This window comes from Rousettus aegyptiacus, unplaced genomic scaffold, assembly GCF_014176215.1.
Source record: "Rousettus aegyptiacus isolate mRouAeg1 unplaced genomic scaffold, mRouAeg1.p scaffold_m13_p_13, whole genome shotgun sequence".
Lineage (NCBI taxonomy): Eukaryota > Metazoa > Chordata > Mammalia > Chiroptera > Pteropodidae > Rousettus > Rousettus aegyptiacus.
Genome location: NW_023416288.1, coordinates 76,181,699 through 76,207,462, shown reverse-complemented (window position 1 = coordinate 76,207,462; position 25,764 = coordinate 76,181,699). Strand labels below are relative to the sequence as shown.

The window sequence follows — 25,764 nt, the reverse complement described above, 5'->3', positions numbered from 1 at the left end:
TCAGTTTCATATCCCACATATGAGTGAATTGTGAAACTGTTACATTTGATGAACAGTTGAAGAAATAGTAGTTTAACTTGGAAATGAAACAATTTGGAATTGGAGATTAGGGGAGAATAGCTATTTCTAATATTTGAAAGACTTTTTTTTATGTGAAAATGCACTTAAGCTATTCTGTGTGCCTCTATTCAGTAGATAGAATTTAGAATGGGCATAGACTCAATTACTACGTAAACTCAGAGTTGAGTGATTATATTATGAATGGGTTATTGATGGAAAAGAGGATTATGATTAAGAAATTTCAAAGCATGGAACACAATTGACTTCCTTCACTCCCATTAAAATCAGCAAGCCATGTGTAGTTAAAACTTCAGGCAAGTTTCCAAATATTTACTGCAGCCCATCAGTGAGCACTATGGAGTACCATTCATGAGCTGGTGATGTTTGACTTTTCCAACTGTGATTGGCGGGGCACCGGGTGTTATGATTCTTATACAACACTGGTTCTTATACAGCACTGACATCTGAAATCAATGTTGTAATAAGAGCCAGCTTGTCACTAACTCAGGCTTACAGCTGTGAGCAGTTATTGTAAAATGTAGTTTAGATTCTATCTTGAGGCTATGCATGAACAACAAAGCATATATTTACAGCAGTGTGCCGAAATGAATCCTAAATTGAGGCTATTATAAAAAATTTCTAAAAATACAATAAATTATTTTCTTTACTGCATAAGGTCAGTGCACAATAGGAAATTTGAAGAAATTTTAATTAAACAATTTGGTTAAATTATTCACCGTTAAACTAGTAAGTTTATTTAATTAAATTTACTCAGATGGTGAAATAAGAATTGTATCTTTTTATGCATATATATAAAAGCTAAAGTGTATTAACTTTACTCTATTTAGGAGATTTAGTTCTTCAAGTTTCCCAGATATCAGGTAGGTAAGGAAATAAGATTGATTTGTTTTCCTAAAGCAAAAATGCCTGCATCAAAATGAATGATGGCCTTCAAAATAGTTGCTTCTACATGGAAAGCTGTACTCTGTAATTGACTTGTCAGTCACAAAAGAAAGTGAATCACATTATTTACTTCTTGATTTTAAACAAAAAATGAGATGACCCAGTGCACACTTCCAGCTTATTTACAGACTTGGAAGTAACTGAATTTTGGCTGTTTTTCAAAAATCAAATCCATCTTCAAAGAATCAAGATTTTCTTCTTGGAAGATTTTAAAGGAGAGCCATTCCCATCTGTACCCCCACAAGTCCATAAAGTAGAGCTTCATAAAAGTTTGTGTATAGTTATGTAGGCCACTGCTTGAGGGGTAGTGTTCCTTTGGGAGTAACAGCTATACATTTGCTAAAATAATTAGTTTTGTCAGCTCGTAGGCATACTGTCTCTGCCATACTTTACTCAAGGGCTTCTCTCTACCCTGCCTGGGCTGGTTCATCATCTATCTTTACATGAATGTGGTGTCAACCATACTTTCTGTTACTAACACCACTTGGAAGTGGTAGGTACATAGTGTAAAATGAAAGAAATTGGAAGCAGCTAAATGAGAGTAACTGCCTCAACCCATGTCTGACCTGTACTGAAGGGGGTGTAGAAGAATATTATAGAGTAACAAGTGGTAACTGAAAGATTGTCAGAGAAATATAAAAGTTGTTAGAAGAAGTTGTAACCCAGAGTCAGGAGCAGGGCTAGGACTGAGTGAGGCAAGTCAAGAGGTTAGGATTCAAAATATTTTAGGAAGCATCTACTCTTGGTTGCCTATCCTGAATTTATATGATTCTGAGGGTGAGAGCCTTCTTAAAATTTGTGCCATGGGTGTCTCACTTGCTTTACTCTACAGGTAGCACTGATCAGGAGGCTGATACATAATTCATAATTTGCCACAGACTTTCTAAGCAATTCTGGACAAATTAGAGGTTAATTTCACGCAACTTCAAATTCCCTACACGTAAAATGGAAATGATCATACTATACCAATACTATAAGTTGCAATAAGGATCCATGAGGTATGGTAATGTTTTATAAGCCATATACATTTATATTACCATTATTTTCTTCTTCCTACCATATCAAATTAAAAAAAAAAAAAGACAGGTGCCTGAGCCTTGCTTCAGACTAGTTAAATCAGAATTTTTTAGTCATGGACTCAGGAATCAGTATATTTTATACTACTTTCTTATTAGTGGTGGGGTTTTTTTTTATTTAACTTGAATTTTTAGTGGTTGTTCTACAATTTATAATGTACATTTTTAACTTACCATGTCTAACTTCAAAAAATATTATAGCTCTTGATGGACAGTCTTAACCTTACAGCAGTATACTTCCAGTTCTTCTCTCCCTTTCTTGTGCTATTATTGTCACACATTTTTCCTTTACATATGTTATAAACCCCATAATACATTGTTTCAGTTGTTGGCTCTAGATTGTCAACTATGTTTTCAAGCAATTAAAAGTAAGAAAAAATCTTTGTATATCTTGATCTTCATGCTTTTTGGTACTCATTTATTTTTATAGTTCCACTTAGTATTAAAATCCTGTGCTATCAATGAATTTGCTCAGTTTTTGTTTTCTGAAAAAAAAAAGTTTTATTTCACCTTCACTCTTGGAAGGTATTTTTACTGGGGATAGAATTCTGAGTTTGTAGGTTTCTTTTTATGTTTTATTTTTCAGTACTTTAAAGATACTTCTTGATTGTATTCTGGCTTGTATATTTTTGGAAGATTAGTGTTCCATAATTCTTACTCTTGTGCATTATATTTTTCTTTATTCCTGATTTTCAGAAATAAAGCAGTTTGACTTTAATGTATTTAGATGTGTTTGGTATTTATCCTTCTTGGGATTCTTGGATCTGTACTTTGATGTCTTCATTATCGTATAAATTTCTCAATCATTATCTCTTCAAATATTCTGGCTCTTGTATTTTTGAGACTCCAATTACACTATCTTGACCAGTTGATATTGTATTATCTAATTTTGTTTTTTTTCAAACTCTTTTTTTCTCTATATTTTAATGGGAATCATTTCTTTTGATCTACTAAAAAATGCTCTGTTTCTTTCCTTAGCCATCAAAGAATTTTCTTCTCTCTCATATCACATTTTATTTTTATTTCTAGAATTTCCATTTGATTTTCAGTTGACTATTAAAAGTTTCCATATCTCTGCTGAAAAACCCCATCTATTTTTATATATTGTCTGCCATTTCCAACTGGATACTTTAACATATTAGTCATAGTTATTTTAAAATTCCTATTTGATACTTCTAACATCTGGGTCATGTCTGAGTCTGATTCTCTTGATTTCTTTATATTCTCTCGTGGGTCATTATTCATCTCTCATGGGTCATATTTCATCATTTTTGACTGACTACTTCACATCATGTATAGAAAAGTGAAGACTGAAGTAATTTTTATATCTGTAAATGAACATATCTTTCATCAGACCACTGCCGCGGGAGTTCAGTCTAACTGCAACTTAAGCTAGATTTAGGTTTTGTTGTTGCTGTTGTCAGTTTCAGTACACTACAGTTTTCAAATTCCTTTAGAATTGAGCTGCTAGTGCCTTGTGCTTCTATTCTAGTATTTATAATGTTTTCTTAGGTTGAAACCTGGTTTTTGCTTCTTTGACCCACATAAGGTGGGCCCTTTCTCAGTGTTTCTGCTCCCAACAAATTTTAGTTGTCCTTGTATGCCTGTATTGCAGAAGGAGTCTGTCTCCATGAACTTGTCCATCCTCCAGTGGTAGGCAGCTAACACTTGTTATTCAGTGCTAGACTTGTAGTAGGGGCAGAGCTGTTTTCTGTTATATTTTTCTGGCTTTGTGTTAGGTAGGGTTTACCTCATATCTGGGGTTGGTCTTCAACGGGAGTTTTTCGCCTCTGCCCTAGTGGGAACTCACCTCTGCTTATTATATCTTGGACCCAGGAAGGATTTATGTCACCCCTCAGTGAGTAGCAATCTGTCCCTTCTATGTAGCAGTTATCTCTTCATATATCCTAGCAGCCAAAGGGGCTCCTTTCCCTCCTGCGAGCCAGACTAGTTTTGCTTCTACTCCTGCCCCAGAAGCAGTGGATCTTTTCTTGTTCTCTGTTGGCAGGAGGATTTGGTGCCTCAAGCAGCTTAAAGCTCTTGCTTGGTAAGAGGAAAGGTCCATGGAGTCGGACAGGGCTTTGTGCCCACCTCCATTCCAGCAGGCAGATCACCTCATTCTCACCGGCACTGCAAGGGAATGTCTTGTCCTCAAGCTTTCTAATAGCATCCAATGGAGGTCTAAGGAAAGAGCTTGCTCATGAATGCAGTTTTGTGTCTAGAACTCCCAGCTATTCCAAACTACATGTTAGCCTACACTAAGCCTTTAACAATTTGTTAAAACTTAGCTGACTTCTTCTTACTCACTTATATGAGGGCCACAACTTTTACCTGTACACTGACAAAAGTGAAATGGTTTGTGTGTCTCTTCTCTCATTGAAACAACTCGTCCCTTTTTAGAATTCAGATTACTTTATTGTCTTGTGACTTCAGATCTCTGATACCATCAAGAATTATGTTTTTATAGGTTATTCAGGGTTTTGTTGTTGTTGTTGTTGTTGTTGTTAGTGTGGGAGTAACATTCTTTTCAGCTCTCTATATCCTAACTGAAAGCAGTAGTCTCTAGAAATAAATATATTTTTAAGTTTCTCAGACAGTTCCAATGAACAAAAGGATTGAGGATCACTTCTAGAAAAGGGGATTTTTATTCCTAAGAATTTGCTTTATAAATATGGAACTACTTTATAAATCTACATTATAGAACTGTGGTTAGTGTGAGTGTTATTAGAATTACAAAGCCTATCCTAATATAGTCTTCTATCTTGAAAACGGAAAATTCGAAGATTTAGAATTGAGCCTAATAGAGGGTATAGGTTTATCGGCTTTCCTCAGCCAGTTCTGGAGTGTTTCTGGTCTTTGACTACAAATTCTACTTTCTACTCCTCATGACTGATCTAATTATTATCAGAAGGGAAGCTATTTATCTAAGAATTTTTACACAAAGGATCGAAGGCTGTAGTCTGATTTCCAAGGATCATTCGTCCACTGAAATTCACGTTCACCTTAATATCTGGTCAAGATCCTCAGCTATTCTGGACAAGAGAAGCATTCTAGCAGTCAAAGAAAATCTGTGACCATGACTCTTTCTTAATGCATGTGCTTGCTATTGGCAGAACCGCATTGCAAAGCGCAGTAGGAAGCTGGTTGACTATGACAGTGCTCGCCACCATCTGGAAGCTTTACAGAGCTCCAAGAGGAAGGATGAGAGTCGAATATCTAAGGTAGGGTTTGATCCAACTGTTGACACCACTCCATATTCTGTGACCTATATTAACTTTGCTTTTAAAAATTAAATATTTCCTTTTCAAAGGAGATTGGAATCAGGATAGAATTTAAACTGAAATGTATTGCTTGTGGACTGCTTTCCATAATTTTTAATTAAAAATAGGGTTTTTCATATTATTATAGCATTCACATGGGTGACACTGACTCATACATTTTTATCAGAATAAACTTTGGCCCCCAACAACAATCTATGATCAAAGAAAGTAATAAGTGTTTCTATACTTCTTTCTATGGTTGTGGTCCATGCTTGATACTAAAATGCAGATTCAGATAGTGAATCAAGTTTGAAAATTTTAGACAAAACTTGTGATTGAGAGTACAGACATGTGCTAGACTTGCACAACATTCATTTTGCTTTAGAAAACCCATTTCAATAGCTTTTACTGTATAAGTAAAAGTCAGTCATTTACCGATGCCTATTGATGACATCTGCTGACTATTCATTCCATTTGCTTCCAGTCTTGCTTCCTCCTATTTGCCTACACATAGCTGCCTTAATGACCTTTCTATATCACATATCTAGATATGTTTCTCCACTGCTTAAGTCTTTTAATGGCTCCCATTGCCTGTAGAAAAAATTTAAATTCCTTACCATAGCATATACAACCATCTCATTTTGATTATGACTCACCTATCCATCCTTATCAACATTCAGCGTCTTCTTTCCTCTCCTCTCCTTCTTCCATACACACATACTAAGCTGGTGCCTCCATGACCTACACATCAGTTTTTGAGCAGCCACAATAGCTGTTCTTCATGATGCGAGACCTCATAGATGTGAGACACCATGTTCAACATTCATCTATATCACCTTTCCTTAATACTCACAAAATCTGTCAGATGGGCATTTTATGGATAAAGTATCTGAGATAAAAAGCAATCTGACAAGTTGACAAGGTTAGTAAACTAAAATTCTAACCCAAGGAACCTCTACCTTTATGTATTGCAATGCCTTATCCCTTCTTTAGCAAACATTTGCTAATTCTTCAAGATTCAGTTTAAATATTACCTTCTCTATGGAACCTTCCTGTTCTCTGTACCATCTCCCCCAGGAGATGCTATTAAAGGCACTATCTTACAATTTAATTATTTAGGTTTCCCAGTAGACTGAGAATTTCTTGGGGAAGCATCCATATTCAGTATCCAGAGCAGAGCAGTGTGATATAGTTAGTCAACATATTTTTGTAGAATGTTTGAATCTGCCCAAGACTGTAAGAGCAATCATTATAATCAATTCGGTTTTCTTCTTTTAATAAAACTTAATATTTCACTTTTATTGAAAAAATGATGCAGATATTAAACAGACTAAATTTTTACCTTCCAAAAATGTTTCCAGGATTCCAGAAGCTATTTTTATTTTATATTAAATGTTTTGTTATATATAGAAATGGCTAGTGTTTATGTGATGTTTTTTAGTATAAACACATGTTATGTGTCATTTTTAGGCAGAAGAGGAATTTCAGAAAGCACAGAAAGTGTTTGAAGAGTTTAATGTTGACTTACAAGAAGAATTACCATCATTATGGTCAAGGTAAAGATGTTTATGTACAGGTTGTACATGTCCCTTTTAGAAGTTCAGGAACAGTGAATAATCCTTATCTTGTCTTTGTTGCCAGTAATGGTTCAGCACGGTCCAGTGGAAGTGTTCTATAATCTATGCTTTCCAATATGGTAGCTATTTGCCATATGTGGCTGGCTGTTGAACATGTGGAATATAGCTGAATTTTAAATTTAACATATTTTGTTTTAATTCATGTAAATTTAAATAAACTTATGTAGCTAACAGCTACTATATTGGATGACACAGTTTTAGACCTTGATATAGTTATCAAGTGGAGACCCAAATCTCAATTAGAGGCATTAGGAGAACTTCTCATGACCTTGAAATTTACAAAGATGCCCTTTTAGTTCTTGACAGAATTTCCTTTATTCCAAGACGTTATTTAGACTTCTGGCTTTGATACTAAGCCACTGCTTTTAGCCCTGACCTGTCTATTCACCTGAACTTCATTCTTATTTTAGATACTAATTATTCTTATTTACAGGTACTTTTCATTTCTTATGGCATCAAGTGCTTCTTATTTATAGATATTCTGCATTTCTCATGATGTTAAATGCAGTTTTCCTACTCAATTGTAGAACCAAGAAGTTCTGGGATGGAGTGGAGCATTATGTCTCTCAATTTCCATCAGCACCTCCCATGCCACCACCCTAAATAAGCAGAATTGTGCTTGCCATGCAACATTTAATTCAAATCTTCTGACCCAATTTACAACCAGATTTTTGTCCCTAAAACCTTCCTATATTGAAATTCTGAGCTTCTACTTACCATCCAAAATTATAAGCATTTTAAGGATCAAGACTGGAATTTGTCCACTTTGTGTTCAGCATTAGTGCTGTTGATTTTTTTTGTCAACAGTAAGTGCTCAGAGTTTCATTTTGAATTACTGAAATATCAAGAGAATATTTTGGTTAGTTCATTATAAAACTATCCCATAGGACATGTCCAATTCACTGTCTAGTCTTAACCAAAGTATATGTGAAATTAACTCACTGTTCACCTGAATTTACTCATTCTTTCAACATCTACATTTCTCTTTTTTGGTTACTATCATTCCTGGGATCCCAGCATCAAAATTTTGGAATCATTAACTGTAGGAAACCAAAGAACCATCAAAGAAAATAATTCATTCTTTTTATGTTTGGTCTTCTGGGTTGATCTTCCTCTCTCTATTCTCATTACCACCACCCTAACCCTCATTGTCCACCTGTGGATTATAATGGTAGTCTTGCCCTCACATTGCTGTCTTTGAGCTCATCCTGTACACCTCTTTATTTAGAAGCTCCACTGTAACATCTTGTCATTGGCTTAGGAACTTACCATCTGTGCCCAAGGAAGACCTCACCTCTCCCTCAAAGAGGATTTTGAATAACCTGAATATATAAATTTTTAGGGATACAGATGAGACAAATATCTATAATTTAAATTTATTTAGTCATTTATACCAATTTAAAATCACAAATTAAATGAAATTGTGTTTTTAAAGAAATATTTTTTGGCACTCATATTTTAAGAAATACTTATGTACAAACCTTTATATATATCTTTGGCATCCATGTCTTTATACTCATTAAAGACATTCATCAGGTAAGCCAGAGCTTGTCTTCTCCCTCATTAGATATTCCATCTCAAACATAAGTTGTCATTTGCATATAAGCAAGGCAGTTTATTTTCATTTCTCTTTTGAAGGAATTTTTGTGATCTCAAACATAGTCGCTCCATTGCTTTTTAAACTGGTCTTTTAAAAGGCTTGAGTACCACAATGTTTAACATGCCTAATTATGAGACAACACTCCTGGTAAAATTGCCAAAAGTCGGGTACATATTATTTGCCTTATATGTATTGGATATGTAACATTTTTTTTTTTTGCCCTATCTAAAACTAACATTGATTAATGTAGTTTCTGGCTTATGTGTCCTCCCCAAATAGTACTTACTATTCAAAAAAAATAATAATAATTGTCAGAATATCTTGAATTTTAAAGACTTTGTAGGGACTTAAACACAATGGGAATATTTAAGGGACAAATTTTGGAGAGACATCTTTCCAAAGGTATATATCTGGTCATATACAATATAAATGCTTTAGTGCTTTTTAATCCAGTCTAACTTCTTATTACAGCACTCAAGTCTCATTCTCTTTGTGTTAATCAGACCCTGCTCTTTGATCAACACCAAAGCTTAGGCCTTTTTTATATACAGCGTGTTCCTTGACTAAACCCAGATTACTCAACCACAATAATGGTGTAAATTGTGTGTGTGTGTGTGTGCGCGCGCGCGCATGCGTGTGTTGTATGAAAGAGAAATCATTTATTGAATACTTTCTATTTTCAAGGTATCATTTTGTATACTTTACATGCGTAATCTCTCATTGCAATTATAGATATCCCCATATTACAGATGAGGGAGATAAGGGTTATTATCACTTAAACACCTTGCCCATGATTATAAAATTCATAAATCCTAAAGCTAGCCTAAGGCTTAAAATTTGTAAATCCTAAACTGACTTAAAAACACTTCTGTGGTTTTTCATATAAATTTTGCTGTCTGTATTTAGGGCCTGTATTCAGTCTTTCATAAATAAAATTGATTTCATAAAGTTATTTCGAAAATACATATATTTTTCTCCCAGCCATATTACTCTACCTTTAAATTGAAGTTAATACATTGTATCTTCTGTGCCCCCCATGGTGAAATGCATAATGATGGACGTATAGTTATGAGTATTTATTACTGATTTATTCATGAAATCCTGCATGAAACTATTCATAACCATTCAAAATGTTGAAGGAAGTGTGCTGTATATATGTTATGTCTGATTGGTGTATAGTGATATTCAAGTATTTTCTTATTGACTTTCTGCTTAGACGTTCTATTCATTATTAAAAATGAGGTATTGAAGTCACTGACTTTAATGGTGAATTGTCTATATTTCTTCAATTCTGTTGGCTTTTACTTCATGTCTTTTGAGACTATATTGTTAAGTGTATATGTTTATAATTGGTGTATCCTCTGATGAATTCACCATTTGATCTTTATAAAATGTCCTTTTCTTTTAATAACAAACTTTGCCTGTTTTTGTCTGATATCACAATAGCCACTTCAGCCCTCTTTTGGTTACTCTTTGCATGAGTGAACTTCTTTTACTTTCCACTTCTTTGTGTCTTTGAATCTAAAGTGTGTCTCTTATAGATAGCATATAGCTGGATTGTGTGTGTGTGTTTTATCTGTTATGTCAACCTCTGCCTTTTAATTAGTGTGCTTAGTTCATTAATTTAATTACTGACAAAGTAGGGAGTATGTCTACCATTTTATTAATTGTTTTTAGTATTTCATGTATTTTTTGTTCCTCTGTTCTCTAATTATTATCTTGTGTAGAAAACCATTTCAGATTTTTGGGTGCATAAGGGAGAAGAGAAATGAAGTACTACCTAGAGGGAGATGTAGGTTCAATTTTAAAAGAGGAAATATTAGAGTATGTTTGTTCCAAAGGAACTTACAATTTATAAGAGATGATGGAGAAGTAATCCCAAAGAAGGAAGTGTTCCAAAGAGAAGTTTGTTCTAAATTTTTTAAAATGATTGATGTCACGATTTAGTGAAAAGGATTTTCTAGGTAAAGCATGAATAAAGGCATGGAAAATGGAGCAGATGTGTGGGTTTGTGGAACTTTATTTAGTTTGTTGTAGCTAGAAGTCAGAGTGAAAGTGTCCAGGAGGAGAGTTGTGGTGATTAAGCAGGAGAGAGGCAGTGGTCAGATTCATTTAAAATTCGTTCAGCAAATATTGATTGACCACCCACTCTTTTAGGTGCTCAAGATCTTGTACTAAAGGTTTTTGTGCTTCGTTTTGTTTTGTTTTGAGCTTCCATTGAAGTATAGGGAAAGGCAATTACCAAGAAAAGAAATTAAGAATAAAATATTTTGTAAAAGTTTAATGCAGAAAATAAAACAAGATAATTTAATAGAGAATGACTTGAGATGGGATAACTAGTATAAATGGGGCAGTAAGGAAAGTGTTCTCTCAGAGAGATAGACAATATATGAGGAAAAGAAAATTTTGGGAAAATAACTGAGTTTTATCTTATATATGTTGAAATTGAAGAATCACTAGGAAGTCCAAAAGGTCTAATAACCCAACTAGGTCTGGAGTCAAAAGGGGTTTGAGAGTCATTATTATATATGGGTGGTGGTTGATGCCATGACAGTTGATGAGGTATAGGTAGTAAGATATCGCATGGCAAGATGAGAGCCAAAGACAGAACCTTCTGAAGCACCAGCATTTAAGGAATGTGAAGAAGAGGTGCCTGCAGAGGAGCCTAAGAAGAAATATCAGAGATGTAGAAGGAGACAGGGAAAGGACCTAGAAGAGCAATATCTCAAAAAGCCAAGAATTGAGAGAATTTTAAAAGTGAAGAAGTGCCAGGAGTATCACTTACAATAGATCAAGTAAATGAGGCTAAAGATGCATTTTCTTTGGTGAGTTTACAGAGAAGTTTCAGTCGTTGAAGGGTGGGGGATAGGGTGAAAGCCAGATTACAAGCCTTGGAGACTCGATGAACGATGAGGAAGCAGAAATAGTGGATATCTTCATTTATTTTGAGGATCTCGGGTATTATGGGTGTGAGAAGTAGGAGGATGACAGGGCAATAGAAGCCTTTTAAAATAACTATGGTCATTTTGAGAAGATGGAAGTGCAAGGGTGGGATGATTTAGGACTGGATGTATATGGGACAGGTAAGGGGTGAGGTCAGGGATTGAGAATGCTGACAGAGCTTGCCAGAGCATGTTGAGGGTTGTACCACAGGGCTTGCTTGGTAGAGCAAGATGTTGAGCCTGAGGGGACAATAGCCTGGAGAAAAAAAGGGGCCATTATCTCAGATGAAAGAAAAACGTTAGACTCTCTATAATTTAAAAAGCACTCATTGAGTCAGGTACTGGGGGAGCGATAGCAGGGGGTTACATATGAATCTCTCCACAATAAAAATGAATTAATTTTTTAAAAAGCAAACAAGTGGTATTAATTCCACTCTTCTTTCCAGAAAACTAGGGTCCTTCTGACATATGGACCAGGTGTCAACCCATCTGTACCTCCCTTCTGTTTAAATCTGACCTGTTTTTCAGGGCAGCCTAAATTTGTCCTCTCAAACAGTTGTTGCATCTGGTACAAGACTCATTAATCCCCTCATCTCCTTTAGCTGTTTCTATCAGATCTACTCATTTAAGATATTTAAGATATTTACATGTATGGCCTTTTTGTGATAACTTTGACATTTACATTCTGTCTTGAAATCTGCTTTTCTCTCTTAACCAGTATGAATGGAGCATGTGTTCATTAATCAGCCTCCACTATGCGATTGTTAGTTTTTGGAGACATCTTAGCCCATCACTAGGCATGCACCTAGAGTTGGATAGGCCCTTTGTTTAGTAATTGAATGAAGACAGTTATGAGGAATTACTGCCTGGTTGATTGGGGTTCTAGAAAAGAGATCCTGGGTTGCCACTTAAAAGTGCCCAGGAAGACTATGCAAACTATGAGTTGCGTCCCTTTGTACAGGGTTGTCAGGGAATCTGCAGTCTCTCATCCATCCAGCTGCTGCCTTTGTTAGCTTCCCAAACACAGCCCAGACCCTCTCCTTTCCCTTGTTTCAAACATGACCAAGGTCTGCAAATAACCATTGCCTGCAAATAAGCACTGTGCTTCGTGGTCTGGAATGTCTACATCACCGGGCTCTCATCTTCCAGGCTTCTGGTCTGATTGTCTCCAGTATTTACTATTTCCCAAATAGATTGTGCCAGGATTTTCTTTATTAATACATGTTTATGTATATGTATATTCATATACATATGTTCACATAAACACCGATAGAGATATGTATATAATTCTAAATCAAAAGACAGAATATGTGAAATTAGGGACACATAATCACTGTAGATACAAAATATTAAGATTAAGTAAAACATTTGTCTTTCTCTGCCTTATTTCACTTAGCATAAGTGAAATAAGCTCCATCCATCTCATTGCAAATGGCAGGATTTCCTTTTCTTCTCATGGATGAATAAAACATACACCCAATAATATTCTTTCTATCTATCTATCTGTCTATGTATCTATCTCACCTCCTTTATACATTCACCCATTGATGAACACTGAGTTCTTTCCATATCTTGGCTATTGTGAATAATACTACTGTGAAAATGGGAATGCAGATATCTCTTTGAGATCTTGAATTGCTGGGGTCATGTGGTAGTTCTATTTCTAATTTTTTGAGGAACCTCCATACTATTTTCTATAGTGATTGCACCAACTTACATTCTTACCAACACTTTTATTTCTTATCTTTTTGATGATAGCCATTCTAACATATGTGAGGTGATACTGTGTGGTATATATGTAGAATCTCAAAAAAAAAAAAAAAAGGCAAACTCATAGATACAGAAAATAGAAGAGTGATGCCAGGGGATTATAGTGGGGGAAATGGGGAATGGTGACAAAAAGGTACCAACTTTCAGCTATAAGATGAATAAGGCCCGAAGATGTTATGTAAAGGAGGATAACTATACTTGATAACACTGAATTATATAATTTAAATTTGCTGAGAAAATAGAACTTGAAAGTTCTCATCCACATAAAAAGATAAATGTGAGGTGATGGATGTGTTCATTAATTAGATGGGGGAATTCTTTCACAATGTGTATGTATGTCAAGTCACCACGATGTACATTGTAAATCTCTTAGTGATTTTATTTGTTAAATATACCTCAATAAAGCTGAAAAAAATTGAAAGAAATACAAATAAACTAGTCATGAAAGTTTAAAAAAGGTTGAATGGAAAATGGTAGAAATTTAGGGCAAGGTTAAGCTATAGAAAGAGTAAATCTTATTGATGAGATGGACTTATCACTCAACTATTCTTTCACCTCTGAATCTCTAAAATTGGACTTCTAGCTTTTATTTTGTTATAATTACAAACCACCTAGTTCATGGGAAAACACAAAAATAACACTATGCATGCTTAAGGAAAATTTCTTTTCTAACATTTCATGCTTTTCTATTGTGTTTTCCTCATTTTGGTTCCAAATACTGGTTCTCTGCTTATTAATTGCATGACCTTGGATAGAAAATCTCTCTGTGCCTCAGTTTTCCTGAATATAAAGTGGGAACCATTACCTTGGGGTTAATTATGAAAATTAAGTGAGGGAATATATAAAAGTGCTGAGATGGCTGTTCTCTCTATTGACTTTAACAATGATGGAACATTTGTCCAAACCTGCTTGTTGAAATCCTACACACAACAGGTACAGCTAAACCACAAGAAAATCCCTTTTCTCTATTCTTTCATCTAATTGTTTAAATAAGAGGCATGCCTACTGTATATAGGCACATTCCTGTTCCCCGGTAATAAGTGTTCTTATCATAAACTCCCTGACTAGTATTTATTCCATATATTAGGCCTATCTGATGTTTCTGGTATCTAAGTCCTTATTTGCTCTTGATTGAGATTTGCAATCTAATTACCCAATCAGGACTCTGGGGTTATTTTTGAGAATGTCATTGAAGGAGAAACAAATTAAATCAAAGTATAATTTACTCATATTCAGAAAGATTGATTTAATATAGAGCCCGAAGAGCCCTCGTTTAGAGCAGACGGAGCTCATTGAGGGTACTGGGCTGAATTCACTGGGCTGACTGGTATGCTTACTATGAGGGAGTTAAACAGATGAAGAGGTTTTGCTCATGTTACAGAACATCGCGCACCCCATGACCTTGTTTTACAAACATGTTTGAGATATTTGCAAATGGACGGTTTGAAATTTTATTTGCTCAATGAAGGCACACTCTTATTTTATCTGAAGAATTGTAATTAATTTGTAGGTCTTTTATTTTCTTCTGTTACACAAACTTCAGAATCCAAATACATGATATCAAACCAGACCATTTATATTTTATAAAAATTAAAAATAAATTATCTCAAAACCATTAGGAGATACATATCTAAAATACAAATAAATTCTTAGGCAGTGGTTTCAAAAGTGTTATCTCTGAACCAGCAGCAATGGTATCACATAGAGCTGGTTAGAAATGCAAATTCTGAGTCCTCATCTCAAACCTACCAAATCAGAAACAAACCTCCGGATGATTCTGAAGCATCCTCGAACGTGAGAACCATTGTCTTGGGACGTTAACTACATTTTAGGAGAGGTTGTGCTTTATGCCAAAAGATGTTATTTTTATCCATATTTTTGCTTAGGAAGGTTGGGCATGTCTTGAGTCAATTATCCTATTTAACTCAGTGTTACTCAAAATTTCATAAATAAACCCTGCTTTTAATATATTTCATTACCATTAATAATACAGTTTTGCTGACTGTACATCTTTCTTCTTTGTATCTCCACATGATAGACGAGTTGGATTTTATGTCAATACTTTCAAAAATGTCTCTAGCCTTGAGGCCAAATTTCATAAGGAAATTGCGGTGGTGAGTAATGATGATTATTTTTACTTATGGAATATAAAGTAAATGAACATTTATTCAGGTGGCAAATGAAATGGCATAGCCTTAGGCAAAGTATTCACTCATTTGCATATTTTAATTTAATAGTGTATTTTTACTCTCAGTAATATTTCCATAATTTTTTTTTGTGACCACATAGTACCTTAAGTCTTGCAAAAATTTTAGTTTGTGCATATACAAAAATGCTCTCATGAATCATTGGCTGCATTTATTTCTTTTCTGAAATTATTTTTTTCATTGTCACAATATCACAGTTTTTTTTCTCTAGTCAGTTTTTAAAGTTAGAGTTCCATGTGGTGCTTAGACTGAGGAAAAATTGGTCTTCATATTTCAGGTAATCAACTAATATGATCAACTCATATTTTCTTAGTTTAGCAGAGTGGTCGTATGACTCTATTTCTAGTATAGTCAATGTGAACAATAATTTTTTTTATTTTCTGCCCTGTACTCTGGTTAATAAATATATTTTAATATTGTTTCAGTTTATTTGTATTTGTGGCCTTTCAATTTTGACATGAATTTTAAATTGGACCATATACAGAATTTAAATTATTTTGAGGCTGTCCATACTATTATGAGATTCTTAGCTTTTCAATAAACAGTTCCTTTTGGGGGGCAATAACCTGATTAGGCACAACAATGACTTGCAGCTAATAGACAAGTGGCCTCTGTCTCATTAGCTTTGCCACAAACTGTATGAAGTGATGACGAAACTGGGTGACCAGCATGCTGACAAGGCCTTCACCATTCAAGGAGCTCCCAGGTAGGCCATGTTCATCAGAGCCAAGTTTATGTCTATTTACCTTTAATGAAATGCTTGTTGCAATTTATGAAGTCTGTACTAGCCTATACTATTTTACTCATACTATAAAAATCTAAAACAAAGGAGCCTCTCCTTGTAGAGGCTGACACTAGCCTTAGTTCTATGCTTTTACATTTACCTTTAGCCTCCAAGTTTACCCACCATGGCTTTTGCCATTGTCACAATAGAATTGACTATCTGCCTATCTGTTTTCCATGGGACCTGAGAGCAATGGTATAAATTTTGACATATAATTTCTTATAGTGCATTTGTTACTTTCTTTGGAGAAGAAATTAATTCCCTAAACTCACAACAGTTAGTCCTGATAACTACTGATGGTGATGACATCTTTAATGAATCCATTTTAGGAAAGGAAAGACAAAGTATGTAAGACTTTTTGCTTTTATTGCACATAGTTTATTTTGAATATGCCAGTCAAATGCACCAAAGGCCCAGTGATCCATAGGTGAATTGCCTGTGTTGCCATGGTTTGGCTTCACACCAGCTTTCTTCTGTGATTTTGAAACCGCTTTTTATTCCATTCTTCTCAGGCATAATATACTCAGGAAATGGAGGCAAATGAACCTTAGCCTGGAAGTTGAAAAAACCGAGTTTTCAGTTTTATGACTCTGTAGTTAACATGCTTTGCCTTTCTTGAGTAAGTTAAATAACTTCTCTAGTTAAAGAGCTCATTTATTTAATCAATAGGAAAAAATGCTATTGAACTGAACAGCTTTATGGTAGTATGTAGTTGTGACAGTCTATATTTGCAATTTTAACATCAATGTATATACTTATACACACATATTTATACAAACACACATACGCTTACACATGTACCACCATTTGCATATGTCAGTGTTTAGATCGCACTGGAGGTAGCTAATATTGTTATTCTTTGCTCTTTGGATTAGCTGTACTGAGCACAAAGTATATCTTCTCTTTCTCAGGGAAAGAATGTTGCCTAAAAGAATATATGAAAGGAGTAGAGTTGCTATTTCCAATACAACTAGAAACAAAGGAAGAATTGTAATATCAAAATGACGTTTGGATGTTTTAGAAATGAAATATATCAAAAATTAAGGGTTCTTCCCTTATAGAGAGATGAAGGGGACAAATGAATCTAAAAATTTCAAAGTTGCTGAATCAGATACAATGAAGAGAATGAGGCCACTGGTCACTTAACAAATCTTCCTTTCATTTTTTTCCCAATGTTCCTTTGTAGAGGTGGTGAGTGAGCTCTGTAGGATCTATCTCTATGAAGCATAGATTGAGGCTGTGCTTCTGACAGAGGCCATGATTGTTGGCACATAGCCCCAGTCATGTGGTGTGTTGTGTTTTCTCTATAGGACCCATTCCTTTGTAGACCATGCTGCTTTGTACATGCTCATTTATTTTGGGGTGCTGATGCTGTTTTCTCAATCTATACACCTAAAATTTTAAGCGAGTAGGGTATATCTCAAGAGCCTTCTTAATCATTGCATTTGGGCTGTTCACAGGCAACTGCGCTGGTGCCAGGGATGGGGTAGATTCTCAGTAAATATTTCTGACTCTTCCATCACATAATTTGTTTGCACATTTCAAGGTGCCTGAATTGAGTCATTGTTCCATAAGGTATAGAAAAAGAAACAGTTAATGAATTAATTTCCACATCTTATCAGAAAGCACTCCTAAAAAATCTTAATTAACACTATCCTACGGATGCCTTATACAATAAAATTTATAATTTTCAGAGTAGATTTTTCTATAGTTTATGACAACATGATTCTCTTGTAAATCAAAAGTGAAATTATTTTAATTCAGTTTATGTTTGGAAGATCCTTGCAGAGCCTGTTTGGCACAGTGGAAATAACAGGAGGTTGTATTACTATAGCTTAAATTTAGATTTACTAAATTGCCAAGTCACTTTAGAGATTTTTAACCCCTCTGCAATCATATTGTGATGATTAGGGATAATATATAAGCAGGGTCTGGCACACGTAGTGGTCAAGAAATGGAACTAGTTACTACATCACTGTTAATACTATGCAGAATTAACCTGTAAGGGGGAATAGATAACAAACAGTACCTGTTATGTCAGGATGTCTCTAGGATAAGGGCCTCTGATAAATAAGTACTACTCCTTAGAAGGTCCTTTGCTTAAATCTTATGTGTTCATCTAGTGATTCGGGTCCTCTCCGCATCATGAAGACACCATCGCCACCCGAGGAGCCTTCCCCCATCCCGAGTCCAACAGCTAGTCCCAATCATACACTGGTGCCTGGGTCTCCAGCACCAGCACGACCTCGGTCACCTTCACAGGTAGGAAGATATCAAATGTATTGGAGTGACCAGTGAGATGACCTCATCTGGGAAAGCCCCACATATGCTGAGGCATTGAGAAGAGTTTCTTGTTGGAGACTTTGAGGCGTGAGACTTTAGGCATTATGATTGTCATTAAGAAATTGAATCATTTTTCTTATTTGGATTTTTTTATTTTCTCACACATCCTAGGCTTGAGTGTGTAGAGACTTTGTTTCACAATTTTAGCTTCCTTAGTCTTGTATGCTGTCCTTTTCTCCCATCTCTTGCTCTCAGAATCCTTTCCTTCAAGGCTCCATTTAGCCCTATCTTCTCCATGAAACCTCCTTCCTGTAGCTCTTTAGGCAAGTACGGCCAAGAAAAGCTGTTATGTATATGACATTTCACATTTTTTTGTATCACCCACCATATATTGCATATGAATATATGCTCAATAAAAGTATAGGAAACAAATGATTGAAAGAAACAGTAAGGGCCAGAGAAAGATAAATATAGAGAAAAATTGCCACCCTTATCTCCCCTGCTTTGGATGAAAATGAAATTTCTATAAGAAAATTTGGAACTCCAGTTCAGTTTGAGCTTTCATGTGTGTGGTTGAAACTAAGGGAGGTCACAGGAAGACATATGTAACAGACAGATCTCTATAAAGTTTTTACTTTAGAAAATACTGAAGAGGAAAATGAAATGTATGATACTTATATATGATCTAGTTGATTCCAGTGAAAAGCTTGCTTGATTTTAATTTTAAAATTCTAATTTATGATGAAGTGAGAAATAACTTTCAGTTTGCTTCAGAGAAGGTATTGTCTCAGTTTATCTTAGAGGTATAGGCACCTGGCCTTGCGGCCCCATGTGTAGCCCTTGTGTTAAGACGAAGGGAACCCCTGAGCCTGAGTTTTTCTCATTGGACCAGTGCTTGTCAATGCTCAGAGAGCCACCCAAGCAGATGGCATTCTTTGCTTGAATCATGTAGGCTTATTTCTATATGCATATATGAATTTCGGTCAGTGATCAGTCTGTCATCTCAGCTTTGTTCACATGACATTTCTGCATGTCTCACACATCATCTTTTGGCTGAGTTAACTACTGTTTTTTTGTGTGTTTAATGCTTTGTAGACAAGGAAAGGGCCTCCTGTCCCACCTCTGCCTAAAGTCACCCCAACAAAGGACCTGCAGCAGGAGAACATCATCAATTTCTTTGAAGACAACTTTGTTCCAGAAATCAATGTGACGACACCTTCCCAGGTGAGTTCCTAGTACAGAGGGAGCATATCCATGAAGTACCATGGCAGAGGGACTCTCAGGGTTCAGCTCTAAAGAAAGTCTCAGATGTTAAAATCAACAATATAATTTTAGTTATCATTTGGGTTTTCTTGGTATGGGAGATGTATATGTATATATTTCCAAATACTGATATTATTTTTTATTATTAAGAATAGCATATACTTATTGTAGAAAATTGGGAAAATACCGAAAAGTATAAAATGAAGCATTTTAATACTCACTTAAATCATACTTTGATTTATTTTCTTTCAGTCTTCCCCCCCCCCCAAGTATATATTGATTTTTCACCACAAAATTTAGATTTTATTATATATTCCTGACTTTTCTAATTAATCTCATTGAGCATGTTTTTGTGTCATAGTATTATCTTTTCAAAAAAACTCTGTTAAACCAGAGCATTCTATTAGATGTTCGTAGCAACCCCTAATTGTGACTACAGGTGGCCTCCAATTTTTCCATTATATCACCAGCATTTTGGTGAACATCAATGTATATGAATTTATGTCTGCATCTTCTATTATTTCTTTCATATTGCATCCTAGTAAAGAATAGGAAAATTAAATTAAAGGAGGCGAATATTTTTAAGTCTTTTGCCCTTCAGCAGGAGTAAATGTATCCATTTACATGATTTGTCAAGTGGAAACATCATCATTCCCCCTGCTTTCAGAGACTTCTTGGTGCAGGTGCTCCACCGACAGTTACCCTTAGTGGACATGTCCCTGTGAACAACTTGGTACTCCACTTGTATCAAGAATAGTCTTGACTTTCAGAGCTGCTCTAATGCCATCAAAGCCACTCTTTGTTTTAAGAGTGTAAGTCCCCAAAGAAGCCATGCCAATATCATTTTGTCCCAGTGTTCCCATGGTCAGAAATAATATTCACATTTTCCAAGTGGAATGAACATAGTACTGTAATTACTGAGCACATAGCACATCGATACACTATCCCAATTACAATCCCATTCTATTGATAATAACAGAAGTAATGTACTGATATCAGGGGGCTCAGAAAATGAAAACTCAGAAGCAATGCAGTGGCAAATCATAATTTGTCATTCTTTTCGAGTCCATTTATTAATAGACACCATGCTTTTAGCTAATCATTTTCCTTCTGTTGTTTGTATGAGATGCTGAATTTGGTAAGCTAACTAGGGCTTGAAATGTGATTAGCAGCTTCTTTGAGGAGGGAGAATTGCATGTTTATCAGTGCATGGGCACATTATGCCTGTGGATACACAGACACTGCCAGGAATAGCTGTCTTGAACCAAACGATCTTACACGGGATTCACTGTTGCCCTGGCACCAAACTTGAGCAGTTTTCATTTCCAGGTTGTGCTACCCTTTGTATTGACTAATAGCTCAGCTTCATTCTCTTTTTTGCTACATTAATTTTCAGTTGAGAGTATTTCAGGGTGATAATACCTTTACTCTCAAGCTGCTTTCTCTGGGATCCTCCAAGAACATCCTCCCAATTCTATCACAAATAGAGCATGTGGTCATCTGGAAACCACGTGTGCTTACCTGTCTCCAGTTAGCAGTTGAGGCAACTGAAGTAGAGAAAACATGACCTGTAGACTACTTGTGAAGTAAAGATGGGGTTCAAGAGTGTTCTTTTTTTTTTTTAACTGTTTTCATTTGCAGTTTTCTGGCTCATAGATAAGGAACCTTCATGGTGGGGAAAAAAAGAGTCAAAACACTTTATAAATCGAAAATGCCAGAAGAGGCCCATAAGGACTTCTAAGAGCATTAACTTTGCTGGTATTGCTGAGGGAGCATGATTGGAAAAATCGAGAGTTGGGGACAAGGGAGAGGAAGTACCTTTCAAAACAGAGCCTTCTCTAGCTGCTGCTGCTGCAAGGACACAATTAGGTGGTAGAGCCTCCTGCCCCAACTTGGCTAGCCTTATGTACAGCTCCAAGGCTGTTAAGAGGGAGGTAAAAGCACCTTTTATAACTTATTGGCTGTATGTCAGTCACATCCATCAGCCTACAAAGCAATTTTGTAAGAACTACCCACCAGAGACATTATGGAGGTACATTTAAGGGTTCAGCTTCATTTATATAGTTTTATTTTAATCTGGGGAAGAGGCAGAAAGGGTTTTTTAAAATCATTTTTTCCAAATCTGAGAAGCAACATGCCTCTAGCACAAGAGTCCCCAACCCCCAGGCCCCAGACCGATATAGGTCCGTGGCCTGTTAGGAACTGGAACACACAGAACAAGGTGAGCAGCAGACCAGCAAGCAAAGCTTCATCTGTATTTGCGGCCACTCCCCAGAGCTAGCATCACCACCTCAGCTCTATCTCAGGTCATCAGGCATAATACTCATAGGAGCACAAGTCCCTGGTGCCAAAAATGTTGGATCACAGAGGATGACTCGAAGCATTTCCATTGACTCAATGACTGTTAGCGTCATGTCATGATGTCAAGAGATGGAGTGAAGCAGGATTTATATTTCAGTCTACTTTTTAGCTTATCAAGTGATACAATCTAGCTTTATTTAAAAATTTTCAGAGGCTGCCTTTTCCTGAAGCATCTTAATCCACCCCACCCCCCTCCACTCACTGAGTTGTATGTTCCTCAGTAATACATTTTGTGTTGCTTCATTTCTTTTGGGTTCCACCCAGCAATTTCTAATTCAGCAGATCTGGGCTGGGGGCCAAGAATCTGCTTTTCTAACAAGATCCCAGGTGATACTGATGCTGCTGGTCTTGAGATCTCACATGAGAACCACTGTTATAGGCCATCAGGATTCCACATGATACAAATTTGTTACCATGAACAAAGTACCACAGTGAATTAACAGATTTTTTTTTCCACAGAAATATCCAGCTGAGTGAAGTGTGTGTTATGATTAACCATTCATAATTGCTCCACTTCAAAATAATGTGACTTAAAATGTTCCATATTCAGGGTTGTTGTACTTATACACACATACATATGTGCTTATGGTAGTAGCTGTGTTGATCAGATTATATGTCAAGTTACATATTATAAGTGAATGGACTGTCTCATCTGGATAATAATGTATTTAGACATGCACAAAAATGATAAAGTAAATAAATAGAAGTTCCAAGAGAAAATGAGATACCAGCTTCCAGGAAGCAGAGTATTGAAAGCTAGAAAGCTGAGATGTATTGAAAAGGTTTTCTCCCAGATACACATATTATAATAATATAGAGTGGTCTCTTTGAATTTATTTAATATCTTAAAACTGTTTAATCAGTCGTTCTACATTTAAGAGATAGTTTATGTCCTCGGTTCGCTATTTTTATCATACACTTTATGGGGAAGAAAAACATTTGTATTAATCCTACTTTGAAGCTCAAAATATAATGTTTAAAATATTTCTCATCTCTGGTGGCTTTGGGTGTCTCATACACCAAGGCTAATCACAGAGATAATTCTCTCTAGAATGTGTCCTGGGATTGGAAACAGAAATCTATCAGACCTCCAGAGCCTTCTAATGTTCCCAAACTTTACATACATCATAGACTCTTCTCTGGGAAATGCCCTTACCTGCTTAGTTATAGAGAAATGCCAGGTGTCCAGACCAAAGGACTGAACTTGCTTTTCGGGTCCTATTTACAAAAATAGGACTGCCAAAGGACAAATCCATTGTTCCCTATTTTTCCCTCCCAAGAACTTAAATGGAAAGAAGTCCTTTGTGTGTGTGTGTGTGTGTGTGTGTGTGTGTGTGTGTGTATCCGCGCACGCGCGCGCGCGTGCACGCGCTTGTGTGTGTTCCTGCATTTTCATCTAGTTCCATAAGATTCTGTATAAAGGGAGTTTTTGATTTTTGAGGCTAGGAGGGGCTGCATCTTCTTTTGCTTTTTCATGGTTCATGTCAGCATGTTCAAGGTTCTGAGTTCTGCAACAGAAGTCGTTTGTATAATTAGAGTTTCTCAAATAGTCTCCCCTTTACCCCAAAATACCCTGCTCTTGGGAAACAGGTGTTCTGGTGAAACACTTTAAAAAGGAAGTTTTTATGACTCTGGAAACCAAATTTATGGCATATAAATAAGATTTTAACAGGAGAACAAGACCAAAAAAGCAATCATGCATATGTAAACAGAAATCTATACATCGTTTGTTTCTTTTTTTCTCCAAAAAATGTTTGAACTGCTTTCTGTTCTGACATGATGACTTAACGTTAATTCTGATGTTCACCCTCCCTTCCCAGCAGGACTTTCCCTGTGTACTGTGGCCCTGAGCAGATATTTTTGGTATGGGGCCTCTGTCCATAAAAACAATTTGAGTCACTTGAAATGAGCATATCAGCAACATTCTGGTCACTAGTGTCATGGGATTTCATAAATGAAATGCCATGCTGGCCAGTGGGAGCAATCTGCTCACCACCACATTCTTAGAAGTAAGCCTGGCTATCACATTCCTGGACGACTGGGTTGATATGAGTCCCAGAGTTCCTGGGGCATATGGTGGGGCCACAGCTGGTCCCCATACCAGAGGAAGACTTAGAAAACTTCAAGAAAGGTGCTCAAATGTATGGGCCCCACCCTGAGGTGCAGGGCTAAGGGCAGGGTTCATGCTTGCCCATTTTTTCTAGCAGAGAAGAAAAGATTGCCCATTTTAGGATTTTCTTTTTTAATAAGAGACACACCCAGCTATTTTACCTAAATCTTTTCCCAACAATGATGTTTCATATTTTATGCCTTCGATATAGCTTTCTCATTTACAAATCTAGCGGGATTATCTTTAGAGCATCCAAGCTTATTCCTCCAAGCCCTTCTCATCACTCCTGTTGAAATTGCTTGCTATGCTAGAAGGCAAGACAACACCAACTTTAAATCATGTAACTGTCAGGATCAAGTTAGCACCATTAACTTTGCTGCTCATATCTCTGTTTCCCAGCCTAATGCTGCATATGGCATTTTAAATTCATGAAATCACCCTGTTTTTCCCAGCCAATCAAACTGAAATAGATTTTAAGCTTGCAAAATAAGTTCATGAAATGGCTCTTTGTATCTGTGCAATCTTAATGAGGCTAGCCTACAATTAGTTGCACACACACCACTCATTTCCTGGGTAATGGTCACCTGGTTTTAAATAGCACTGTGGCTTTTCTTTTCAATGCGGCATATATCTGGACCAGCCAGCTCTTCTTTAAGTTGATATTTTTTTCAAAGTAAACATGTTAACATTGTTTTAAGACAGAAAGGATTAACTAGTAAGATGAAAATCAGAAGGAGAAAAAATACGTAGTGCATTTCAAGCCAAAATTTAGTTTATTGCCCTTGTGCATTACCCACAGCATTCCTCCATTCCTGGAGCAAGGATAACCATGAAGTACAGTTTATCATCTAAAGTTCTGAAAATATTTTTAAATTATTGTTATGTGGCCTCACACCTTTTTGAGGTTCTCAGACTCCAGAGATTCTAATGATCCTAGACTTTTTGCATCTTATAATTCATCTCATGATGTGGACTTGTTTTGAGTTTTTATATTTTTTCATGTGGTTTGAGGTATGGGTTATGGAGGGGTAGTTAGCTGGCACAGAGAGGCAAGCAGGAGAAGGTGGGAAGGGGGAAGCAGAAGAATGAGAAGGAAACGAAATGAAGATGGGGAAGCATGAGAGTGTGAGTGATAGTGAGAAAAGAGTGAGCCACACAACAGAATGGGAACAGCTACTTATTCACACAATTTAGTATGTTATATGCAAGACCTCATTCAACTTAAATTTTACATCATTTTTGTGATTTGGGAGTCATTATCCCTACTTCAGAGATGAGCACATCAGTCATCTTTCTGCCACACTGATTCTTTTAGTGCAGACAGGGACAGCAGAATGCTGTAGACCATATGTGCCAGCATTTTAACCACCTGAAGGATAGCAGATATTAGACTTCCAGTAAATAAACAAATCTACTTTAACTATTTTTATCCTTAATATTCAGGATGT

General features: G+C 36.1%; 1 protein-coding gene across 4 annotated transcripts in view; it reads left to right on the top strand.

Annotated features, from left to right (window-relative positions):
* AMPH (amphiphysin) overlaps positions 1-25,764 on the top strand; it is a 185,430-nt gene that overhangs the window by 111,508 nt on the left and 48,158 nt on the right. For all 4 annotated transcript variants that reach the window (XM_036231028.1, XM_036231027.1, XM_036231029.1 and 1 more), the window contains exons 6-11: positions 5,213-5,320; positions 6,830-6,915; positions 15,347-15,422; positions 16,139-16,221; positions 18,423-18,561; positions 19,678-19,806. In XM_036231028.1, coding sequence (XP_036086921.1) covers positions 5,213-5,320; positions 6,830-6,915; positions 15,347-15,422; positions 16,139-16,221; positions 18,423-18,561; positions 19,678-19,806 — 621 coding nt within the window. The remainder of the gene's footprint in view (positions 1-5,212; positions 5,321-6,829; positions 6,916-15,346; positions 15,423-16,138; positions 16,222-18,422; positions 18,562-19,677; positions 19,807-25,764) is intronic.